This window comes from Varanus komodoensis, unplaced genomic scaffold (assembly GCF_004798865.1).
Source record: "Varanus komodoensis strain SLA01 unplaced genomic scaffold, ASM479886v1 scaffold8, whole genome shotgun sequence".
Taxonomy (NCBI): Eukaryota; Metazoa; Chordata; class Lepidosauria; order Squamata; family Varanidae; genus Varanus; species Varanus komodoensis.
In genome coordinates this window covers 4,931,720-4,942,523 of record NW_025336481.1, presented here as the reverse complement: position 1 = coordinate 4,942,523, position 10,804 = coordinate 4,931,720, and the positions used below count along the sequence as shown (strand labels likewise).

At 52.3% G+C, this 10,804-nt stretch overlaps 1 protein-coding gene across 1 annotated transcript; it reads left to right on the top strand.

Moving 5' to 3' along the window:
- Window positions 1-1,704: 1,704 nt before the first annotated feature.
- On the top strand, window positions 1,705-10,782 carry LOC123036134 (peroxidasin homolog). The gene is made up of 6 exons (XM_044455150.1): window positions 1,705-1,718; window positions 3,224-3,295; window positions 4,534-4,605; window positions 5,686-5,855; window positions 8,803-8,920; window positions 10,119-10,782. The coding sequence occupies exons 1-6, from the start codon at window positions 1,705-1,707 to the stop codon at window positions 10,381-10,383; spliced, it is 711 nt and encodes a 236-aa protein (XP_044311085.1). The 3' UTR covers window positions 10,384-10,782.
- The last annotated feature ends 22 nt before the right edge of the window (window positions 10,783-10,804 follow it).

Sequence of the window (10,804 nt, the reverse complement as noted above, 5' to 3'; positions counted from 1 at the left end):
CCACGTGCTCAGCATTTCTGCCCACCTACAGAAGAGGGGGGGAAATGGGAATGCCTTCCTGAACTCACAGCGGAGGGATGAATTTGGCCTTTGGACTTCCTTTCATATTTTAGCACAGCGCCTTTGCATGCAGCCTGGCTGAGATGCACTGGCATTCATTGTTGACAGAGTTTAGCACAGTGGTCCGCAGATTTGTGGGGGGGGGGCATTGGGCACACTGGGAATGTTGAAATAGTACTGAGCATGGTTGAATGGCTGCCTTGGGGGGGGTGCGGGGCGAGGAGCTTGCTGATTCTGAAAATCGCTCCCGTGCCAAGCACAAAATACCCGTTTTGTGGAAGGCAAACTGGTGCGACTTCAAGCAGAGAGCCACGCCCAAGAGCCTAAACACGGAGCAGAACGGAGAACGTGGGGAGGGAGAGATACTCAGGCCCCCACAGGGTCATGTCATACAGCTGTTGGGTGGCAGGTAAAAGGAAACCCTTCACACAGCGCGCAGTGCAGCTCGGGAATTAGCTTCCCCAAGAGGTCTGGATGGCCCTGGGCTGCCCCCGGTCTCAGAGGTAGTATCCTTGTGTACGCCAGTTGCTGGGGAGCATGGGCATGCTGGTGCTGTTGCACACCTGTCCTATCCTGGGTCTCCCAGGGGCAGCTGGCGGGATGCTGGATCAGACGTTCTGATCCAGGGGACTCACCTGCTGCTCTTACGGCAGTGACAGGGCTGAGCTCTGAAACACAAAGCCACCCTTTTGAACCCAAGCCAAGATGGCGCTGAGGGACAGCACAGTTGAAGAGGGGGGGAAACTGGGAGGTGGCTGTGGGCAGGTCAGTGTCGACAGCACCAGAAGGCAGGGATGCCAGGCTTCTGGCTGCGTGAGCAGAAGTCACAAAAGCGGCCCAGTTCCCTAGCCAGGAAAAGTTTGCAAGCCATGCTAGGTCAGCACAGGGCTTTGCTACTCCTGGCTTTCCATCCACTGCACATTTTCCCTGCTGGCACTTTTCTTTGCCTATATTCCACTACACAACCACTAGGGGGCACTGTGGTATAGCAGAATTGCACTCCTGCACCAGGGTTTCCTGCTGCTATTCACTAAAATACCAGACTATCCTCGTTTAAAAAAAAATGCCTGAAAAACTTCAGGAGAAGCCCTGGAAGATGAAGGCTTTCTGAAAAGCACACACAAACAGCCGTAAGTGGGGAGTCGCAGACACACAATAAATGCCTGCTGTAGAAAGATTCTAAGAGGCTCTGGACATGGAGTCTGGAAAATAAGTTCTCCTCAGATGATCAAATACGGCACGACAGCCAAGATCTAATCTCTTGTTCGCAAATAGAATCAGCAGCTTTGGGGATGACATATTAGGAAGGAATGGTCCCGCACTGCTTCCCTTTGACAAACAGCTTGTTGCTTCTGGGAAATAAACTTCTGAGGCAAAACAATAAGCCATGCAAGGTATGATTCTCTAATAGGAAAAAAAGAAGACATTTCTATATAAACTATTTTGAAACAGTCACATTTCTGGCTGCACCCAAATTGCACCAATGAGCATAACAAATCTGGCATCAGAGGGAATAAAACCCATCTGGTTTCTGTGCTGAATCGGGGAGGGGGTGTTTTTTGTGTTTGTCCAGATGCTTTGGCATCTCTCAAATTGCCCTGTCCTTTCCGTCAAAGCCATCATGGCAAATTGAGCTGGTGAATGATGGATAGCATCAGGTGTGTTTGGATAAAGGACCAGTCTGGGGGATGATAGAAGAATTATTTGAATGCATAGACAATTTTTCTCAGCTCCCACCCCTTTTCCCATAGTGCCAAATCCCATTTTCTACAACTCTCTTCTTACACAAAAAAGACAACCTGTGTTCAGTTTTCACTGCATTTGGTCATGTTGAATTTGAAACACTTCATCCAGATAACAACCTGTCATGTCTGGAAAACATGCGTGACCCCCCGCTGCAATTCTGCCTTCAAGTCCAGTTTTCCCATGCTGGAGCGATGGATTTCCGTGGAAAATCCATCTGGCATCTCAGATTCCAGCTGGTCCCATAAGCACTGAAGTGAGCTGTCTATTTGCAGATGGATCCAGATGTTTTCCTGAGTGGGTGCCTCATTCGCTGTCGGACAGCATCATGGCTTTTGTAGTCTTAAGACTGTGTGAACAGACTGGTTTCACTCAAAGATGCCACGGCTCAAATTCTTTGAGAAACCTTGAGTGGATTTGATGCTTCTCTGTTCTAGCTTGGCTAGGATAATGAAACAAAATCACAACAGTCACACGGGCTGCAAAGAACCCTCGCAGTTCTATCGTGGCTGGGATTGTAGGCTTTTCCTCTTCTGCATCTGCAGCAGCTGCATGGCAGGCAGCAATTCAACTGGTACACCATTGACCAATGAGGAAATGCGCTGGTGGGGAAGACTTTGCTTCTTGAATTTCTGCCTATTTCGCAGCAGACGAAGACACCCTGTCAAACGCCCATAGGAGTTCGCAATATTGTCTCTTACACCCCAGTTCCCCAAATTCCTTACATCATTTATTTAGATGGTCATTCCTTTAATTTCTATGCCGCTCCATAGCCAAAGCCATCTCGGCAGTTTACAACAGAGCATAAAACACAATAGTAAACTACAATGCAAGTATTAAAATAAAACAACATTCAAATGAATGTGAAATGAGTTTAAAAGTTGAGTTTCTTGTATATAATAAAAATGACCCTGCAGTGGAAAAGAGTCCCCTGGATCATTCGCTCAGGACCCTGGATAGCCAAGGAGCTCTTGAAAGGCTTCTACACAGAGGGCTGTCTTGACCCAGCACCAAAATGATGGCAAGTTTGGCACCAGGCAACCTGCAGCAGGGAGGTTGTTCCAGAGAGAGGGGCCACCACTGAAAAGGCCTGCCCCTGGCTGCCCCCTCCGGGCCTCCCTCAGGTCTGGCACTTGGGGGAAGGAAGGCTCCGGAGGTTGGGCCTAGCGGAAGAGCATCCTTTTCCGTGTTACCGCTGGAGGCGCGCTTCACACTTACCCCACAAAAGTTGTCGGGTGTGATAGAATGATATGGGGCCAGTGGGAAACGATGGCAATAGGTGGAAATGCTACAGGTAGCCCTCCCACCCTTGGTGAATGCTGTGGGGTCACACGACCCTTTAATGGGTGGCTCTGCCTGGGAGTTAATGGTGTTTGCTTGCTTGTTTCTTTGTGTCCCCCCCCCCCATCCTTTGTGCCAGTTACCTGCATTTTAACCACCTGGAAACCTTGGAGCCGGACACCTTTAGCGATCTGCCCAAGCTGGAAAGACTGTAAGTCGTGAAATGGTCGCACCTTTGGCAGGCGTACCTCCTGCGACATTCTGGCAGGTCTTGGGGGTGTCAAAAATGGATTGGGAGCTGGAGACCTCTGAGGCGTGAATGCCCCCACCCCGTTAGAGCCACTCCCCCAAAGTCCTGCAATGTTTGGGCAGACCGTTCCACTGCAGCAGTCGAGAGTGGGGGTGGAACCCCCCAACTGTCCATATCCCCTCTCTTTCTTTCCCCTCCTAATAGCCAGGAGAGCAATTTGACCATTGGGTTTAAAAGGAGAGGAACACCCATCTGCCACAACTCAGCTGAGGCAGGAAGCCTCCATCTCCCAAGGATCTAGTTGTCCCAAGACAAAAAATAACCATTAAATGCTGTAATGACACGAATAGCAAAAGTCACAAACGCACCTTCATGGACACGGGTGCCCTTGGGCAGCCGGGAAGTCCTTTAGATAAATCCATGCAGAAGGAGGCTGTCAGTGCTACTAGTCCTGCTGGCTACGTTTGGCCTCCAGGATGCTTCTGAGCAGCAGTTGCTGGGGAACATGGGCAGCGGTGGGGGGTGGGGCGGATGAGCTTGTGTCCTTCTCGGGGACATCTCACCGGCTTGCTGTTGGATGCTTTGCAGGCATGATGCAAGGACAGGCCTTTGGTCTAATTTGGTACTTGCTGAGCAGGTTCCCAAAAGCTAGACAGCAAGCCCTGGGTAACTGGAGCAGCACAGTCCCTCTCGAAGTGGCGAGGGGAAGAGTTTAATCCTGTCATCATTGATACAGATAATTGACACTGCAGTTATAATCCTGAAAATACTGGATTGGTTTATCTGTTTATTGTTGCATGCCACCTTGGAGAGATTCTACCCATGTTTTCGATAAAGCCAGAATTATCCCCCCCACCCCGAAGCTGCTAATTTCACTGGAAGGGCAACCTTTGTCGGTGGCTCAGCTGGGGAGAGATTCTTGTCAGGCCGATCGCCATCATGGAGGGGGAAGGGTTAAACTCCTGTTCCCCATTCCCTGCAGGCCTGCTGCAGCTCCGTCTCTCTCGCAGCTGCAACTTACGTTTTAGAAAACACAGCCACGTGATCGTGTCTCGTTTGGTCAGACAAGGTCCTGCTTTGAGGACATCTGTGACTGTCCAAGCAATCGCCTAAATGACAGTCTGTCTCCCTGAGTCACTCGGGAATAGCCTTACCAAACACCAAGAAAAACGCTGGTACTCTTCATTATCCCCAAACAGGTTCTTGCACAACAACCGGATTTCCCGAATCCAGCCAGGAGCCATCGCCCGGCTGGGATCCCTTAAGCGCCTGTAAGTGAATATTTGCTGCTGCAGAATACATTAATTATCGTTTATGACTGGGAGGGAGGCAAAGGCAGATCTTATTCTGCCAGGGACTGGATGCGACCGCATCGTTTCCTGCTTTTTCAGCCCGGGGTCCCATTTCACGTGGGCTTAGTCTCCACTGAAGCCAGGTCTGTGAACAGCTGTTCTGTCCCCTGTTGGTAGAAACATCTCAAGATCTCAGTTGGACAGGTAGCTAATGTTCTGCATGCAGGAGGCCCTGTTTCAAACTCATGCTTCTTTACATCTCTTGGGTCTTGGACGAAATACCGGAAAAAGCATCCTGGAGACCACAGGAGAGTCACTGCGAGGTTGCATGGTCCAAGGGAAGGCAGGGGCCATCTAGCAAGTACCGCCTCACCTTTGAATGGCACCCCTCTTGGCCTGGACTATGTCCGCTTATCTCTAGCAGGCCCTTCCCGACATGGAACAGCTGGTTCCTGTGTCAACCCTGACTAGAAGAGCTTCTCCAGGAGTTTTTCCTGGAGAATTCCAGGAGTTTTTCCTCCTGGAGATGCTACCGTTTGAACTGGGGGCTTCCTGCATGCAAAGGCCTGCCCCTGAGCTATGCCCTTCCCCTGAAGTGTGTCCTCTGAGCACCGCCTGTGGAAACTGTAGAGGGGACCCGTGAGCCAGACGGCTTTCCTGAGTAGCTGCTTGTAAGGATAAGTGCACATCTGGATCCTGGAGTGGCTGCCTGAGCCCATCTCAGCCTCACTGGTGTGAGCCTCCCAGGCGGTGTTTGTGCGCGTCATGTCCTTTGTGTGGAACACCCCTGCGTGGGGGAAGACCTCCGTCGGAGGCCCCAGGTAGCTGCTGCCTGTGCAAACAAGCCTTCCCCAGGAGGCATCTGCAAACACAGTGGCCTGCAGCTGCCAGCCGGCCTGGCCAGAGTTGCGGGCCTGCACATCTGGAGGGCGCCAGCTTGGGCGCAGAGAACAGGGTGAACCACACCAGTGCTCTGGCTCCCTATGGGGCCCGGTTTCTACCTGGCTGCCGAGGAAGGTCGCTCAGGCGCAGTGACCCCCCTCCCTTTCCTCCCCCGAGGCGGCTGGACTCCAACGCCTTGCGCTGTGACTGCGACCTGATGTGGCTGGCCGAGCTGCTGAAGAGGTACGCCACGCAGGGCAGCACCCACGCGGTCGCCTCCTGCGAGAGCCCCGCGGAGCTCCAGGGCCGCTCCATCGTCACCTTGACCACCCAGGAGTTTCACTGCGGTAAGCACCCGGCCGGTCGTCCCGCCTGCATCGTCTTGCCACCCCGGCGAGGCCTGGAAAGGGGCTCCTGGGCAAACCGCCCGCCCGGGGATGCCCTCCGGCCGAGCATCCTGGTTGAAAGGGCTTCCCAGGAAGATCAGAGCTGTGCCCCATCTGGCCCACTGGTGTTGGCACTGGCCACAGTGGCTCCCGGGGTGTCAGCCCCACCTGGGGATGCCCTGGATGGAACCCGGCGCCTCTTGCGTGTGGGCAGGTGAGTGGACACACCTTGGTCCTTTCCTCAGTGCTACAAAATATCTCGGGCAGGTCTGAGTTGCAGCCTGCAGAGACGCTGAAAGCCAAGGAAGGTCCGAACCAGCCATCCAGACGTTGTGGACTCCAACTCCCAGCATTCCTGGCCATGCTAGTGGGGGCTGATGGGAGCCGGTGTCCCATTCCTCAGGGGAGCTCCTGGGTGGGGAAGCAGAGCCAGGAAAGCCTTGTGACCGCCGTGAAAAGCATCTGCACAGCACCTCCTTGTCCTCCTCTGCACTGTGGAATTCTTCCTCTGCCCTTGCAAGCTGCTGCCAGGAAGCAAAGCCAGGACAAGCAAAGCCGCTGCTTATGTCATGTTACTCAATGGAATATTCTATCATATGTTTTGCTAGACAGACCAGGAAAAGAGGTGGAGGAAATGCAGGGCAGCCGCCTCCAGTTTGGGAGCTGCGTTTTCTCTCTGTCTTGTAGCTCCACCCTTGAGGGCAGGTCGTCTCAGCACCGGGCTCCTTCTAGCTAACCTTTGGCTGATACAGTTCCTACCCTGGTTTGGGGAATTTACATAAAACACAGAGTCCTTGTGCATGGATCTGTTTGAAGGCTGACGGGAGCAGGCGGAAGTCCTCAGGGCAGACGGGGACAAGAGATGGCAGGGCTGCCTCAGAGAAAGCATTAAGGCGGCAAGTCCTCTGCATTTGCAAAGATCCCACATTTTCTGCAACTCGTGGTCCTTTGGGTCAGCGGTGAAAGACACTTCGCCGCTGATGCAGAGGGTTTTCTAAGAGGTCCACGACAAATGTGTGTCGAAGCCGTTTCCTCCTCCTCAACAGAGTTCAACTCCCATTCCAAGAGAAAACAGCCAGTTCTGACTAGTTTATTTACTTCCAAAAAAGCAGGGATGAGTATCTACACACTGAAAAGGGGTCTGAAAATCTGTGCACTGTTACACACGAGGGTTTCCTCAGCTTGGGTGTCAAGTCACCCCAGGGGAGGGCAGGCTCGTCGTGATCTGCAGAATACATGTTTTGCTGCATCTAATCCGTGTGTTCAGTTATTTGTTGTTGTTAGTTGCAAAGTTGTGTCTGACCCATCGCGACCCCATGGACAACATTCCTCCAGGCCTTCCTGTCCTCCACCATCCCCCGGAGTCCACTCAAGCTCACGCCAACTGCTTCAGTGACTCCATCTGGCCACCTAATTCTCTGCTGTTCCCTTCTTCTTTTGCCTTCAATTGTTCCCAGCATCAGGCTCTTCTCCAGGGAGTCCTTCCTTCTCATTAGGTGGCCAAAGTATTTGAGTTTCATCTTCAGGAGCTGGCCTTCTAAAGAGCAGTCAGGGTTGATCTCCTCTAGGACTGACCTGTTTGATCACCTTGCAGTCCAAGGGAGTCACAAGAGTCTCCGCCAGCTCCACAATTCAGAGGCCTCAGTTCTTTGGCGCTCAGCCTTCCTTTCGGTTCAACTCTCACAGCCATACATTGTTGTTAGTGGCGAAGTCGTGTCCGACCCCTCGCGACCCCATGGACAACATTCCTCCAGGCCCTCTTGTCCTCCACCATCCTGTCCTCCCCTGGAGTCCACCTAAGCTCATGCCGACTGCCCCAGTGACTCCATCCAGCCGCTTCATCCTCTGCCGTCCCCTTCTTCTTTTGCCGTCTATTGTTCCCAGCATCAGGCTCTTCTCCAGGGAGTCCTTCCTTCTCATGAGGTGGCCAAAGTATTTGAGTTTCATCTTCATCTTCAGTGTCTGGCCTTCTAAAGAGCAGTCAGGCTTGACCTCCTCTAGGACTGACCGGTTTGATCGCCTTGCGGTCCAAGGGACTCTCGGGAGCCCTCTCCAGCGCCACAGGTGCTCAGATACAAGTTGACCCTCTTCCCATCGAAAGCAGCAGGGCAAGGAATGTGCTTTGAAGGGCTGATGAAGCATGCGAAGGCCTCCGGGCACACACAGTTCATGCCCAGCAGTCACATCGGGTTTCCACAACTAGACGGAAGCCCGGCTGAGAAAACGTCTCGCCTCCACCTTCACTATACCAGGCAGAATTTTGAACACCTCTCCTATATCTCCACTTCCTTGCCTTGTTTCTAAGCTGCACAGTCCCGGTGGTTTTAGCTTCTGCTCATAGCAGAAGTGCTCCGGCCCCTCGATCATTTCAGTTGCCTTTCTGTGCACCTCTTCCGACTCTACAATGACCTTTTCCAGGTGCAGTGACAGGAAAGGGGCAGACTCATGTTTAAAGGAACGTGCTGTTTGAGGCCACGGCAAGCCCTTATTCAGGGTTCTGAAGGACGATAGGAACGTTCTTAAAAATTCCCTTCCAAAGGAAGCCGGATTACTAATTTGTCCAGCTAGCTCTGAAGCGGGACTGGCACTGTTTGGAGAAGGTACCACCTGGACTGGGAGTATTGGACATATGCAAAGATGTTCAACATAATTTTTTCTATTGCCCAGAGCTGAAAAGGGACAGATCCTGACAATCCAGAACTCAAACCCAACGGGAATTGAAGCAACGTAGCTGCATCTGGAGTTTAGCCATCCTCACAACGGGAACGCAGTTGAAGCTTCCAGTGGCCCAGTGCCCCCAAGCTGAGCAGATAAAAAAGCACACCTGGCCACAATGTTCCCGAGAAAGAAAAACCCAAATGTCTCTCTCGCCTGACCTTGAGCAGGCATCTCTCGTGGTGTCTTTCAGAGAGTCCTCGCATCACTACCGAGCCACATGACGCGGACGCCATCCTGGGCAATACTGTGTATTTCATCTGCAGGGCAGAGGGTAACCCAAAACCCAAGATCATCTGGCTTCACAACAGGTGCGTCTCTGAAAGGAGCCCCAAGCCGGCATGATGCTTTTGGGGGCCACGTTCCGGTGGTGGGTGGGGCCCGGGGCCAAAGGGGTGGGGAGAGGAAAGCAGAAGTGCAGAAACGTGCGGCACATTTTAGCTGAAGGTCTTTCTGGCAGGCACTGAGGCTTGGCAGAGGCATTTCAACCATTCCTAGGATGGGGAGGGCCCTGCACCAAAGCCAGAAGGCCCCCCGGTGGCCAGTGGCTGCGGGAGAGGACTGGGGACTGCTGCCTGCAAGGGATCCTCATTGGAAGCCATTAAGGGCCAGATCTGGTCCCCAGTTCTGCAGAACCACATAGCAAGTCCCCCAGCTGACAGCCATGACGGAGTAGAACTAGCTGAACGTTGTCATGTAAACACACAGGAAGGCGCACGTCCTTCACTGGAACCCTTGGTCGTCCGATCGAGGCTGGAGCGGCATTTAGGGGACAACAGCAATTTCTGGACTTGTTCCTTTTAAGGCATTTTAGTAATGCCATCAAACAAGCTCTCTGGCCAGTGTAAAAACCTTGCCTGGAAGCCAGTGCTAGTCCTACTTAAAGGAGGCCCATTGCAATGAATGAGGGTTAATTTGGTTTCAACAAATGCATCGAAGGGCACGATTCTGTGCAAGTGTAGACAGAAACAGCATGGCTGGCTGGGGAATCCTGGGAGGAGTAAGATGGTTTTCACTCTCAGTAGGTGTAAGATGTGCTCAAGATAAATTTAGCACAATAGTCATGCAACTTTCTGTGTATCTGCTGAACTTGAGAGCAGACTTAATCTGCATGATTCCTGGTCAGGCTGATGTGATACCTTCTTGCATTTAGGATTTCCATGAGCCTGGGCTTCCCAGGACTTTTTCATGACGTCACCCTCCAGGGCTTTTCCTGTCTTTCCCAGCCTTTTTTGGCAGTGGGGTTAGAATGAAGAAAACCAGCTCTTAAATTTCAAACCAGAATAAAACCCTCATGCAAATTTGTTATACTGCGGGTATACCAACCCCAGCACCATCGTGCGGTTGGTTGGTAGACTGTACAGAAAGGCAGAGAAATACAAAACCCAGAGGGAAAACCTGGGCGAAGGAATAAAGGATGTATTTTTCCTCCTCCTGCAGTGAAAACAGAAGCCACAGAAAGCTGTGGGTTGCGCCCCCTGACACCTTGTCTTACTTTCTGTTTCTCAGCAATGAGATCGACATGACGCATGACGGGCGCTTGAACCTTTTGCAGGACGGAACGTTAATGATCCAGGATACCAGAGAATCTGACAAGGGCATCTATCAGTGCATGGCCAAGAATATTGCTGGCGAAGCCAAGACGCAGGAAGTCGTCCTGCGCTATTCTGGCAACCCGTGTAATCGCTTTAAGCATCCTATGCAAGTTCAGGCGTTGGGGCTTTGTCCGAGAGATCAGATGGCTTCTCTTTCTGTGCCTCTGTTAGCAATGTAACGGCATCTCCTGGATTTCAGTGTGGGCTCTGGAGGTCCCCTTGGCCTCCAAGCTCATGTCAGGCCACCCTCTGCATGCAGTCAGTTCTGGCAAATCCATCTGGCCCTTCTCTGGCAGACTTCCAGCTGGGAAGAAAGGGAAAGAGAAGCTAGGGGGTGGCATTTGGAGAAAAGGGCTGACCTACCCATCTTTGGCTCTGTTTTATGGCTTCTCCATACCACCAAGGCTTATCATGCTGTCCGAACCCCGGATCGTTGTTTCCACTGTACTGGTATACAAATACCATAGAGTTCCCTGGGGGGAGTGGCAGTTGCAGGAGCCGCTCTGGCCATCTTGCCTGTTTATATGGACCCATGAGGAAGAGGCAGGCAGGGACTGGGAGTGAATGTCAGGCGCAGTGACTGATGGGATGCATGGCCAT